The sequence below is a fragment of the Uloborus diversus genome, chromosome 7 (genome assembly GCF_026930045.1).
Source record: "Uloborus diversus isolate 005 chromosome 7, Udiv.v.3.1, whole genome shotgun sequence".
Taxonomy (NCBI): Eukaryota; Metazoa; Arthropoda; class Arachnida; order Araneae; family Uloboridae; genus Uloborus; species Uloborus diversus.
In genome coordinates, this window is record NC_072737.1 from 115,284,430 (window position 1) to 115,299,599 (window position 15,170).

General features: G+C 30.2%; 1 protein-coding gene across 1 annotated transcript in view; it reads right to left on the bottom strand.

Moving 5' to 3' along the window:
* Positions 1-7,877: 7,877 nt before the first annotated feature.
* LOC129226624 (serine/threonine-protein phosphatase 2B catalytic subunit 3-like) overlaps positions 7,878-15,170 on the bottom strand; it is a 63,211-nt gene continuing 55,918 nt past the window's right edge. Inside the window, exons 12-13 of the mRNA XM_054861255.1 lie at positions 12,854-12,951; positions 7,878-8,330 (exon numbers count right to left, since the gene is read on the bottom strand). Of these exons, the coding sequence (XP_054717230.1) occupies positions 8,170-8,330; positions 12,854-12,951 (259 nt within the window). The 3' untranslated portion in view covers positions 7,878-8,169. The remainder of the gene's footprint in view (positions 8,331-12,853; positions 12,952-15,170) is intronic.

The window sequence follows — 15,170 nt, forward strand, 5'->3', positions numbered from 1 at the left end:
CATATATATCCTCTTCAGTGTTTTTTTTTTCCTTCAGAAACTCTTGGGGAGAGTCGACAAAAATCCAGTACTAGCAAAGACGATTATTTGAGGTGTGTTAATGTTGGATCACAGATTTAACAATGTAGATGAATAGCTCATCCAATGTAGGACATCAGCAAGAATCATCGATAAAACTGCCAGAATATAAGACGCATATTTCACTATTCTAGAATAGCACACAAACAGATGGAGTATTTATACATGTCTCTTGGAAGCAAATATTCATTTCAGAGCGAGAACAAACCACAAAGCATCGTACCCATCTATTCCAGTGCTCATTTAAGTTACCTGCATATTTTAATTTATACAGCACAAATGTGAACACAACTCCCTTCGTTTCAATGCAAAAATTACTGGAAAAAAAATCTGTATTTTTAATTTGTATTCCATTGATTTTCAATAGGCAGATATTTAAATGAGCATGTTTTAATGTCATTACCCAAAGAACTCTCAACAGTAGTTAAAATTTCAAAACATTGGAAATTGATTTGTGCTAAAACACCTAAATCCATTTAACATTCAAAGATTTTTTTAAATTTTTGATGATGAACATGAAAAGTTGGCAAGCTTACGAGACACCATTATTCTTGCATGTGATTCACAGAGGGTATGCTATCAACAAGATCATGTAAAAAACAAACAATATATTAAAGAGTTATACAATGAGAAAGCTTCAATTAACAAAAGAATGAGTAGACTTCTATGAATTCTTTCAATTGGTGAGGAACACTCCCCCTATGCACACACACACATATATATACATATATGTATATATTTAACAAACCTGAAAAGGCTTACTGGATAAGGCTTTGAAATCTTTTGAAAAAGAAAAACTTCACATTTCTAGTTACATACTAAACAAATATTGGCCATCTTATATCTTAGGTATGACAGTGAGAAAACACTTTAAAATATGCATTAAAATATTTCCATATATAGTGCTAAGAATGTATCGGCCGGCATGATCGGCCTTTTGTGGTCACAAACATCAAATAAAAATTTTCAAGCATTGGTGATAAGAGGAAAACAAAACTATAGGATGTACTTGAAGTGTTAAAATCTAACTAATAAATTAAAATATTTGAGCAATATTTTTCCAACTTCCGAAATTATAAAAAGTTAGCAAGTTCAAGTACTTTTCGCTCTATATTGCATTTTAAAGCAAAGAGTATATTTTCTTTGAAGAAGGTATAGTTACAATGCATAGGGAAACTAAACAGAAAGAGTTATCTTGACTTTCATATATGTGCATATAATAAATAGTACTACACTACAAATCTCAGCTAAGAGTTACTATGTACAGAGATTAATTTCAAAAAAAAAAAAAAGGAAAATTTTCAAAGAAATGAAAATTGAAGTATGCACTAAAGCACAAAAGTTTTATCAAGCATTTTAAGGGAGAAAAGCCATAATTAATCTGACTGAAAGTAGCTATTGGGAGTAAAAAGAAAACACTAACTTTGTTGCTAATTCCCAGAGTTTAGTAATGATCTTTATTTCTTGAAATTAGTGATTAACTTAAAAATGTTGCGTTAAATTAAAATAAAGTCCAGGAAACTGTGTTTTAGTCTAACAAAATTCTATAGCACTTATATATTTAAAAAAAAAGTTATTCAAGCAAAGATCGACAAAGAAATATTCAAGGTCCTCATTTGAATAGTGTTACAGTTGAACACTCTAATGGTTGTAGGAAATAATTTAAAATCCACCCATGATCTTCACAATTCAACATTCTTTGAACATGTAATCTACATTCATTCATGAAAATCCTAAGTATTGAATGTGTATCCCAAAATGAATAAATCCATTCAGCCTAAAATGAAGACTTCTAATTCACAAAAATTTACTTTTAAAATATAAAGACTTTTCCACTTCATAACTCATAATCCTTCACTGGTATTTTTTTTTCAGCTTAAGATTGTTTTCAGTAAGTTAAATGATATTTAAACTCAAAATGAAGAAATATCTAAATTTTCAACCTATACCCTCATGTTGGGACTCATTTCTGCACTCTATAAAAATATGACCTCATCAGAAAAGTTTTTTTGTATCACTAAACTTATAACACCAAATTATAAGTAATAATCATGAAGACAGCGTTCAAGTTTTGTACCACAAAGCACTGAATGCATTATGACGTACAAAATCATAGTGTGATGAATTGACCACAGCTTGATACAAATTATGACCAACATAACTGTATGGACATCAGAGGATTGAATAGTACACAAATACAGGGAACGTTTTTTGAAAGATAACAAGTTTCATAATATATAAGTTAAGAACATGACTCTATAAGATCATTACAATTTTATTTTAAAGGCAAGATAGACTAACTCAAAACTTAGGTTCAAATAATACAATCAAATATCTTCTTCATTCATCAAAACAGCAAAGTTAGAATATGAAGTTCAAGTCTTTTTTTTTTTTTTGAGCAATCACGATTGCTTATTGTTCTCATTTGACAGTCCTTGACGTTGGGATTATTTTTCAGCTTGAACCAGCAGCACCACCGGCGCGGCGGCGGCACGGCTGCTCTGTTCCTGAGCACTGTCCCCCGGAATCCACTTCTGCTGGGTGGTGGCGTCCATATCCTTCACACGCATGCTCATACACACTCGCCAACGCGTGAGCGCCTTTACACAGGCGTACGTGCACACACTTAAGCCTGCACACAAACTATACACACATAACCACCCAGGAGGAGGGACATGCTTGGGGGGAGAGCCATTTCTAGAAACAATAACTCTAATGAGTAGGGTCTTGTCGCAACTAGTGATTGCGAAAAACATAATTTGAATTCAAAGTTTCAGAATTCAAATTAGGTTTTTTAAATTTTATTTATTTTTGAACATATAGAAAATAAAGTTAAATATGTATCTTATTAAATTTTAATAGTGAGAGAACTAGATTTTAAAATCATAAACACCACAAAAGAATGCAGATAGAACTTCAACTTACGGCTTTAAAAATATAATTTTGTTTAAAATTTAGTGGAAATGTCATCAAACTTGTTACTTGCAAAAAAATTTTTTTGGAAAACTAACTATAAGGTGCATTATTTTGTCTTAATTTAACAAATTATATAAATTTTGAGGATTAAATCAAATTTAATGAATGCTCAAACATTAAATCAATTCCTACGATAATCATATATGTTATTCATTTGGGTGAAAGGGTCTTGAGTCTACACCTAAATGTATAACAATTATACACAAACAAAATAAAACCTAAAAGAACAAATAACAGCAAAACATTACTCTGCATTGCCTTGGTAAAACATCATAAATCAAACAAAACAGAAAATAAAACTTGAAACTTTATAACAATTTATAACTATGAATATATACATAAATACTCTTAACGGTTCCAATAAATGCATGAATGGCTGTGTTTTAAAAGCTAGAGAGATCAATCACAGGTACTGAATTTTCTTCATAACAGAAATTGGTATCATATAAATGCAACAAATTTAGCCTTATTCCAGCATTTAAATGCTAAAAAGATATATATTTTATAATTCTAACAAAAACACTAATATTAAAAGATTTTGTACATATCTTTCAACTAATTGGTACAGAATAAAAAATGTTTCAATACAGAAAATAGCTACTTTAAAACTTTTAATAAGCAAATTTCCAAGCTCCAGGTTTTTCTTCATCTGACTGAGACTAGCTTAACTTACTACCTCGCTAAATACCTAATTTTTTTAACAGTATTTTAAGTTTTCTCCTTATAACCAAATTATCTTACTAAGCACTTTAAGTTCAGTGGTTATACACATATAGTCAACATGAGCAATTTATGTATGGGAGAAGTTGCAAATCTAAATTGCTAAAAGCTTTCACTTTTCCCAATGATTAGCTTTAATAAGCAAAAAAAAAAAAAATTTTTTTTAAATGGAGAAATTGGGACTAGCACAGATTCACTGTGAGTTTAAAATAATGGCTTCAAATTTATGTAATTTGAAGACAATAGTGTGGCTTTTACTCAGCGACAGAATTTTTTTGCAACAAACTATTTATTTTAATTTATACACTCAGTAAAAAAAAAGAAAATCAATTACTATAAAATCTATTTTAGTATATTTAATTAAAAAAAAAAGCACAAGCTTACTATTTTAAGGTTTCATAAAGTATAAACATGATGAAAATTTTTTAAAACACGGGAAAATATTTCTATGAGTTAAACCAAGTCACAAGTTAAACTTTATAAAATTTTTAAGTATGGAATGATGTTACATTATTCATTGGTAATGCTTTTTTCTATAAAAAAAAAGCACATCTAGCGATTTAAAACTTGATACACAATTTGTAATTAAGTCAATTGATTCATTCAACATGATCGACTAATTGCTCAGACACTAACTGATACCTTTCTTCACGTAACAAATTCTATAAAAGATTTAAATAGTTATAGGAATAAAAATATTCTTAATCAATACCCTAAGAATATCAAATCATTTAATGAGCAAGTGACTATGGGATTAAGTTTGATTATTACGAAAATATTAATAGCAATGATAATTGACAAAAATTTACAAGTGAATAGAGCTGAGGAAAAATGAATGTAAATTTTAGATTTCAGATTTGAAATTCTTGGTGCCAATACTAAAAATTAAACATCACTTAATCTCAAGCATTAAAGACAAATCAATGAATAAGAGAGTATGAATTTAAACCTTTCCAAAGTCTTCCTTACATCAATTTTTCAGACTATCTTCATCTCAACTTCCCAGAAATCTATTTTACATTCAAAGTACAGTAGAACTCCAATTATCTGAATCAATTGGGTCCGGACCTCATTTCTATAATCAAAAATTCAGACAGTTGAATTTCTCTCTTAAAACAGTATTTTGTTTAATTACTGTATGTGTGTTGAAAAGGGGAGAAAAAATTTTTTTAAAGAAAAAAGCCTCTAATTACTTAAATGTAGAACAACACTTTCACATTTGAAGTGTACTGACAAGTGCTACACCTAGAGGCCAACAATAGAACTGCCCTATGTGACTAACTCATTATCCCAAGAATGTTAGTACTGCTCCTACACTAGCTTTATGACAGGAAGAACAGTAGAGCTGTAGATAAATCATTATTTTGCAAAATTTCTCCAAAATTCTGCAAGTAATTCGGTAAATCAGCGAGTTGGATAGTCAGAATTTGGATAAAGGGAGTTATACTGTACCTTATATATGTAAGAACAGGACATAATAGCATTTATAATATCATGCATACAAAATATATTTACACATGAACCATTTAACAAAAGTCATTTTATATAAACATTTTAAAACAAGTAAAACAGGGATAAAAAATTTTAGTTTAAATACTCTTCTCTATTCAATATGCAACAATTTCCTTAACATTTATATTACCTTCAGCACATAAATATTTTTTTTTTCTTTTTGAAAGGCTAAATAAATATTCACACAACTTTCATCAAATTTTTGACACAAAACATACCAAGCCCATAATACTGTTGCAAACAATCTACAATAATTGAGAACTGGTAAACGATAGATTCTTCACAGGTGATTATAGAAAAAATATATTCACCCACAAAACATTTGTGAAGAAATATGAATGTCCCTATAGAAAACTTAGAGGTATAGCACATTTTCAGGCAAAATAGTTTTTAAAGCAAATTTAAATTTGATTGTCAACACCACAGCACAGAAGGAAATGTGAGGGTGTGACTAGAAAAGGAGGCAAGTAAGTAGCGTAAATGAGACTGAGCACTTTATCCATTTTTCACTTACTATTTATTAATTTACCTCGGTTGACCTGAAAGTTAATATAGTGAACTCCTGATTATTCACGGAATTGGGAGGTACAAGTGCGGCGGATAATAAAAATAACGGATAAACAACAAAAAGGCTAAAATGAAGGACAAATAAGGTTAAATTTGTCCCTCCTCAAAATCTTAGCTGTATTGATGCATAATATTTTCTTCTAACAGTGAAAATGTATAAAGTACACTAAAAATGTTTTGTATTTTTGCACAACAGAACTTAACACCAATGAAAAACACAAGTGTACGTATAATAAAGAAAGCAAAAAAAAAAAGTTTAAATTTACAAATTTTGGGCCAAAAAAAGTCAAAAAAAAAAAAACTTTTTACTGCAAAAATATGTTTCTGATTGTTGATTGACTCGTGGATAATCAGGAATTTACTGTATTTAAATAGTTGCTAAAATGATTTGTTCACAGATGTCATTTTCTCTTATTTTTCATTTGACATACTGCATTTACTAAACAATGGAGAAGACATACAAAATAACAAATTAAGGATTTTCATTACTACAACAAAATTAGAATTTTGACTTTTTTAATGAATAACTGATACTACTTAATTTATTATGGAACAAAAAAATTACTTATTACTAAGTGTTTCACAATTTTCATTGGGTCTGGTCATACCAAAAACAAGTACTATTATTTTGCAAAAAAAAAAATTATTAGTACAAATATTAGTTTTATATCAAGGCATGTAGAAAATCTTCAATATAAAATATCACAACTAATTTAGAAAATATTCCAATAGAATATTATAAGTGTAACTTTTATTTCAATCATAACTTTAAAAAAAAACTATTGAACACAGAAACAGCACTTTTCAAAGCGTTACTAAATCGAAACTTTTCCAAAAATATTGTTTAAAATATTTTGTATATCTTATATTTTCAGAGTTGTATTAAAACACTGACAAATGTATTAATTTCCTACTCATTTAAAAGCAATTTGCTTTTTTCATATACAGCAATATCGAAATTATATTTTTAAAAAAACCCTCAAACCTTTTCACCTTAAATACTTTCAGTGTATATAGGGTGTTCCGTTTTAAACTGCAAGACCTTAATTTCGCAAACGTTGTTCTTTTATGTATACTTCCAATTGCAAAAATGTTCAAACTTAGATGCAGAGTTAAGATATTGAAAGTTTGAAGCAAAAGTAAAAACGAGGCAAAAAACACAAAATTTAACTTTTTATACGAGCCCTAGGTTCCCTAACTAATATTTAGAGAAATCTCTCCATTAAAAACTATTTCTGACACAAAAAACTTGACATTTTTGAGACCGAAACTGAAGGAGATACTCCATTTTGAAGTTTTAAGGGACCATACTGAAGATGAGATTGGAACTTATCGCCCCTTTCAGAAGAATGATAGGTCATCAAAGTAAGAAAAACAAGGCATTTATATTTTTCATTGCTATTCAAAAATAGATGCAAATGTTATGCCGTGATATGCAGAAACACACTACAAAACCTCGAACAATTCGAAAAACCACTCTATGCACACATAATTTTAAACACTTGTTAACCGCTGTATTTCCCCCCAAAAGGTGATTGACAGCGAGTGAAAAGTGGTGTAGGTCACAAACCCTGCGTTTCATATCTCAGGGAATATTGGTCGTACTAATTTTAAACTTTTTGTGTTGGAATTATTTTCAATGGAGATTATTTCCCTAAATATAAATTAGGGGACTTGAGACCAATATAAAAAGTTAAATTTTGTATTTTTTGACTCATTTTTATTTTTACTTCAATCTTCCAATATCTTATTCCCTGCATCTGATTTTGAACATTTTTGCAATTGGAAGTATACATCTGGGACTAACTGTTGCAAACATAAAGGTCTTGCAGGTTAAAACGGAACACCCTGTATAATAATATACATTAATGAGTTAATGTTCATAATAACCAGTAGAAGAAAAGAAATACATTAGTAAAACTCTTCTAAAAATTGCTGATATGGGAACAAGTGATAAAATCACAAAGAAGCAAACTTGCCAAATAAAACATTAACATAAATGCAAATAATGAGGAATGCTTTAAATATATTTTTCACATCAGAAATAAAAATTTGATAGATTAAAAAAAAATTAGTCAAATATGATTTTCCACCTCCAAGAATACTTTCCTCGTCAAATGCTGTAAAAAAATGTATGAAATGCATATTAATTCTGAAAATGACAACAGCAGGATTTTTAATAATAAAAAAAAAAGTTCTGAAAGATTGTGGGCTCTCAACAAGGTGGGCGGCATATAGGCAATGGCAGACCCGAAGAATCACACACACACTTCACAAACAATGCAACTGCAATGGGACTCGTGGATCAAGAGTACTTCACGACTTGTTGGGCGCAGTGGAAGAGCGGCTAGACGAAAAGCTGCCATCCTCACCAGGAGAAGAGTCTTTTCGAGGCGGCATGCGCTCGTTAATTTTGTCTAAACCTTTTGCTTCCGCAAAGCTTGAGATTTTATGAGTAGGTGAAAAACCAGCTAAAGCTGAAAAATATTCAGAATTAAAGAAATTAAAAAGTGATACCAGATAACACTTGAAAACTTTTTGCAAATAGTAAATGCAGCAAAAACAACTACAGTGTGTGTCGAAATGATAGGTCCAAGGTTCAAAAATACAAACTAAAGTCTTCAAATTAGAAAATGCACATCCTCAAATCACTCTTTATTGTCTTATATTTTTATTACAACATATACACTTAAAATTAAGGTTTCTTTCATTATTTATATCTCATATTTCATTTTACTTATGGAGTTAATTTAGCATTAGTTGTTTTACTCATTTTTCCATCTGTTAGCTACTTTTACAGTTATATATTTCAGAAATAAAAAATATGCATTAGTCGGTTCTTTTTTTCTGACCAATGTTTAATAATTAATTAGGTACTTTGAATATGAATTAAAATTATTAAATTACTAATAATTTTATGAATATAAAATAAAAAAGCAATATTATATTGCTTTGTTACATTAATGATGTATTAATACATCATTAAAATATAGTACATATCTTTTTGGTTACTTCTAATAATACATGATCAATATTACAATGTTAATGTTTGTATTGAAAATACCGTTGTTGAAAAAATAAATATAGAAAATATCGAAATATCATATTTTCGAAAAAAATATCCGATATATATCGGCGAACCCTGGATAGGTTCACCCATAAAATTGAAAGTTATATTGGTAAAAAAGGATTTATATATTGTGTATAAAGTACTATTTTATGAACAAATTGCTTCATTCAATGTAAAATAATACATGAAGAGTATATAAATAATAGGAGTAACAAGTTAAACAAGATTTACATGAAACAGCTAGGTTCATTGAGCCAAACATCAAATTAATGTTGAATAAGAAATTTTTGTACCTTTTTTCTGAATAAGCTCATAAATCCTATTCTGCACAGTTTCTACAAATTTTTGCATACAATTTGTCTCTATTTTTGACCATTTGGTAGAAATAGCCTTTTTCAAATCTACAATACTGTTGTACTGCACTCCGCCTGCATACACCGCTCTTGAGAGTGCACTGCCAGCCATCTGGACCATCCGGGTTGAATTTCTTTTTATCACTGAATATCACACAATGTCAATCTTGTTTCCAGGCCATTTATTCCTTTGTGGTATTCAATCTCTTTTCTTTGCGCTTTTTAGTCAATTTTGGAGTCGCTTTTCTCTTCAAGTAAACTAAATTAGCGGGCGTCTTCTTTAATACTCCATGAACTGTAGATTTTGATATAGGAGGGTTTGTTGTCTGCCTGAAGTAGATAAGCTTATATTTCCTGATTTTAAGTGCTTTATGATAGTCCTTCTTTGTCGGGGCAACAGTATTGTCTTTATTGTCTTTGCAGTACAATAATGTTGTACTGCATTCCGCCTGCGTACACCGCTCTTGAGAGTGTATTGCCAGCCATCTGGACCATCCGGGTTGAATTTCTTTTTATCACCGAATATCACACAATGTCAATCTTGTTTCCAGGCCATTTATTCCTTTGTGGTATTCAATCTCTTTTCTTTGTGCTTTTTAGTCAATTTTGGAGTCGCTCTTCTCTTTAAGTAAACTAAATTAGCGGGCGTCTTCTTTAATACTCTATGAACTGTAGATTTTGATATTGGAGGGTTTTGTTGTCTGCCTAAAGTAGATAAGCTTATATTTCCTGATTTTAAGTGCTTTATGATAGTCCTTCTTTGTTGGGGCGTCACTTTTAATGGGCGGCCAGATGATTTTTAACAGCCATAAGCATTTCTAAATCACAAAAATTTGTTTACAACATTATGTGATCTATTTAAAAGGTTACCTATTTCTCTATTTGATTTTCCACATTTTTAAAATGCTTCAATTTTTCCTAGCTCAAAAAGAGAAAGACTGCAACAGTGACCCATTTCGTTTTCTTACAACGTCATGCTTAAATCTGTTTAAATACCTCCACACCAGCCAGTCTAATCTTGCAGTAAGACTAAGCAATGAGATTTAAGCAATTTTTTTGGAAATAAATATGGTTAGAGCAAAATTTCTGAAGGCTAACCTACCTTTTTGAAACGGTCTAAAAATAAAAATTTTCATAAAATAAAAAGGAATTACTTTATTTTTACAAAATCTCTTCATAAATAGTTATAACTCAAAATATTAGAAATTTTTATTAATTTTTCTTGACTTTCCGGTGCTAGGAAAACGATATTAATTATACTTATTTTTATGTGAGGAGGGTTCTCCATACCTTGACGCTACACTAAAAAAATGCTTCACCCAAAACTTTCGTTAATTACAAAAAACAGGGTGACAAAATGTAAACAAACTTCACAGTTAGCAGTTAAACTCTAAGTGAAAAGAAAATTTTCATCAAAGGAACGGTTTCAACAAATTTAACTGTTGCCATTATCTTTTCTGGAGTTTTTTTTTTTCAAGAATTTCATCCAACACTCTAAATGACGATATGCAAATTGAATGGAACGTCTGTGAAGATGTATTTAAGAGGTGGACATCCATTCACCAATTTCTCTCTCTTCTTCCAGGCTGATGCATCCGATACAGTTCCTGAAGTAGGCTGGCTGCCCAGGTTTTTGATGATCATCTGGCTGGTGATGGATTAACAGCCAGATCCTTTTTGCTGAAGGTGTACGCTAGGCCAGCCGACCTTCTGTGTTCCGTTCCTGATTTGAGCCACAAATTACCAGTGTCAAGATAGTTCAAGGCCTCAGGACTATTCATCAAGATGTATTTTGCTTTATTGTTTCATTTAGGATTCTATATGAATTTTACGTAGAAGTTTTAAAATGTTTGATAGCATGTTGTATTTTTTATGTAACTATGTTAATGATTTACTTAAATATGCCTCCTAATTTGACTCAACCAAGGCATATTTGTGAGGTCCACTAAAACTTTTAATAGTTTCTCCTAACAATAAAAATTACTGATTAAATATCTGTACCAAAAGTGATTCTTATTCTCAATTAATGGTCAAAATTTTGAAAAATGCAGGTGGATCTATCATTTTGATATGCATTGTACATAATATAACAACGACTTTAAAATCTTCAGTGTTCCTAGTCAGATGAGCAATAATTGAGCACAATATACTAAATACAATCACTCTCAAAATATTACAGAGATGTCACCATCATATTAAAGCTTTCGGCAGTAATCTTAGCAGTTTTCAGTATTTATCAGTAGTTCTTAATATGAGACAAATACAGAGGCAACAACTATTCAACATTCGAAGGAACAAGATCTGATGAAAAAATAATTTAGTTAACATGTGCACTACAGTTGGAAAAATAAAATAAAATGCTGGAGCTTATAACCTTGCCCACTCCTTTACTCCAAAGAAAAAAAAAACATGCAAGTGATTTCAAAAAGAAAATAAATGAATAAAAATCCCTCTTTCCAATTAGCGTCATATGTGTCTTTGCATACAGAATAAGACTTATGTAACGGAAACATAGCAGAGTTTCAAGGAGTTTATTGGTGCAAAACATTGCAACTACAGCCACAAATAACAAAGGAAAAAATATCTACATTTTCAAGTTTAAAAAACAAGACAAATTTAAAATCTCAATTCAGAACTTATTGCTATAAGGAGGGTTTGCACTGTGCGCTGCAATTTGATGGTAGTGTTCATGTCCCCCCGAAATCTATTTTATTTATACCTGACTCATTTGAATTTACGTAATCCTCTGTACATAAAAAACATCACCCAGCAACTGCCGTTCATTTGAATTTTGAATTTAGATTAAGTTTTTTGCAATTATGATGTTGTGATAGGAGCGATTGTAGAAACAAGAAACCCAACCAGTAGGGTCCTATTACGATTTCTGATTGCGAAAAACAATTTTAATTTAAGATGGTAAAATTCAAATGAAGTCCAGGGGCTAGAAATGTACATTAGGTTTTTAATTATGAACTAATACTTGACAAATAAAACAGGAAGGAGTACTGAAGATTTAAATCATACTATGAAACACAATTACCATGCCTTTTCAATGCAGCAACATTCTTCTCTACTGTAAAATGCTAGATTCATCAGAACCTCTTTATAAGCAGCAACTTTCATGCTTTATTGTCACACAATTCAGCAGTTCTTCTGGTACTGATTTTTCAGAATACATTTTCGTAGTTTAAGAGAGGATGATCGTAAATAGCAGCAAAACATTGTATTCAGAGAAAATGTTCACAAAAAACGAGCATTTGTAGACAAATATTAGTGATGAGGGTAATTTAAGTCAAGTGTTTCTTTACTCCATATTGCTTTTTTTTCTCGCAATGGGAAGAGTTCAACCACTAAAACCTTCCCCTAGGGTACGGTCTAGACTACCTTGTTTGGGCTTCACCAAAGACTAAGTCCTACAAGATCCACTGCAGTTCATCGACTTTCTTCAGATATTTCGGTTGAAGGAATATTAACAACAAAATTTCAGTCAATATACAATGCTTTTGATTTTAACCACTTTAACAATAGCGAAAAAAGAATAATAAAATTTTTGTCTCAAATGAAACAGAAAAATTACCATTTTGAAGAGAAGAACTTCCACCAGAAAGAGCACCACGAGGCAATGTTCCAGATGGAGTGAGGCCTTTTAATTGAAGAACACTTTCGCTTTCTTCCCTGCAAAAATATTAAATATATATTTACTTTAATTTAACTTTTTAAACCAAAGTTAATAAATTAAGTATAAATTACTAAACCACGTCCAAATATTTTATTTTATATTATGAAATTAAAATTATAATTTTTATATTTAAACTATACTAATTTGGGATTTAAATATCCAATGCTTAATTTTTACTATTTTTATATTTAAAGCTCTTTTCAGTAAATATAGTATGTAATATAATGTGAGAAAGCATGTTTTCACACTTTTTCTGTTTTAGGGGGCGTTTGCTATCCAAACCACACAATTTCAACCCCCTTTTTTTTTACGAACCATAAACTAGAGACGTACCGAGTACTCTGTAACTACTCAGTACAAGGCCTACTCGGCAAATTTGCCAAGTGCTCGGTACTCGGCACATTTTAATCAGGTACTCAGCCAATACCGAGTAGTAATAAAAAATGGAATAGTGTTCAAAGCAGATTTTACAATAAATAAAAAAGAGCACCATATAATATACTGCAATTATTTACAATCCAAATTTACAAGTCAAATTTAAATTTTGAGAATAATGAAGTTTGTTATGCTTCAATGGAGTAAATCTTTTATTTTACTGCCCCAAAGCAGAGATGAGAGTGGTCAGGGAGTAAAAAGGAGGAAATTCAAAAAAATTTCGTAAAATAAGTAAAAATTACCGCAGAGAAAAATCTAAAATTTCTTAATGTGGTAGAACTTACTTTTCACAGTAAGAATTGAAAATAAATAAATATATATTTATATAAACCATTAGTTATCTTTTTCCTTGCATTGGAACCCAAAATTTGTTTTTAAAACTTCCTAATGCAATTTTGGAATCAAAAGAACAATTTGCAGCTGTCTCAGTCAATCATGAAATATCAAAACTTTTAAGAGGCTGTAAGGCCCAAACCATTTGAGATTCACCATAGAAAATGTTTACTTTCTTAAAACAAAAAAAAGTAACCATGCCAAGTTTCAATTAAATTCGAGACTGTGGGTGCTAAGTAACATTTTTTGATTAACTTTTGCATTTTTTCTAAAATAAATTAAAGTAGTAAAAATATTATCGAAATGATGAATAAAATAAGCAGATAAAAGGTAGCAAATAGTAAAAAAACATCCAATATTAAAAATAATTGAAATACTTGAAGGATGCAAAAAGATTGAAATCTCAAACGAGGAATGCAACTTTCTGAGCAGCACGTGTTTGACGTTATTTGCATGATTCCAAAACATACATTTTTCGCAGATATTGCGGAGGATGAAGATTCGAAGGGAAATAATAGAAAAAATAAGAAATCGGGGACCAAACATTTTAAAAAATCGTATTTTTTCCGATTTTCGAGAAAAATAAGGCTCGAAAGAGGCAAAAAAAAAAAAGAAGAAAAATTTAAAAAGCCAACAGAAAAAGCCAGAAAAATCTCATCATTGCCCAAAGTTAATGAAACTTATTTATTAAAAATGGGGCAAAAAGGTAAGTACAAAAAATATGAAATTTTTACATTATTGAATGGATTTTTGCCACAAACAAAATTATTTATTAGAAGCATAAAAATACCTTTTCTTAAAAAATAATACAACATTAAAAGCACAAATGTGCAGGAACACTGCAGACATGTGTTTTGGCATTACAAGGAATGCTTTTTTCAATACACAAAATGTGAGTTTAGATTTAAATAATTCGACAACAGTCGGATTTTTTTACATTCATTAGCTCACATTTTATGCACTGAAAAAGACATTCCTTCCAATGCAGAAACACGTGTCTGCAGTGCTCCTGCACTATTTGTGCTTTTAATATTGCTTCATTTGCTTTTAAAAATCATTTATCTTTATGCGGACTAGAAGTATATAGATTAATATAATTTTTTATTTCCACATCTTGATTAATCATACCTTTTATTTATTTCTTAATTTCTAATTTAAAAAATATCTTATTTGTAAAATTATTGACACAAACAAAATCTTTTAAATAATGCATGATCAAATTTCAGCTGGAATTTTTGTTTTAAAAACTATTATTTGTACATGGAGGTCTATACTACTATTCCAATAAGTTCAAAATTCGTCACATATGTGTCACAAGTTCTTCTTAAAACATAATTGAAACTCGGTACTCGGTAAATCGGTACTCGGTCAAAGTGCGACTCGGTACGTCTCTACCATAAACTAATATTGTATGACTGTTAAGTTGAGCTATGACCTTGGCAATGTT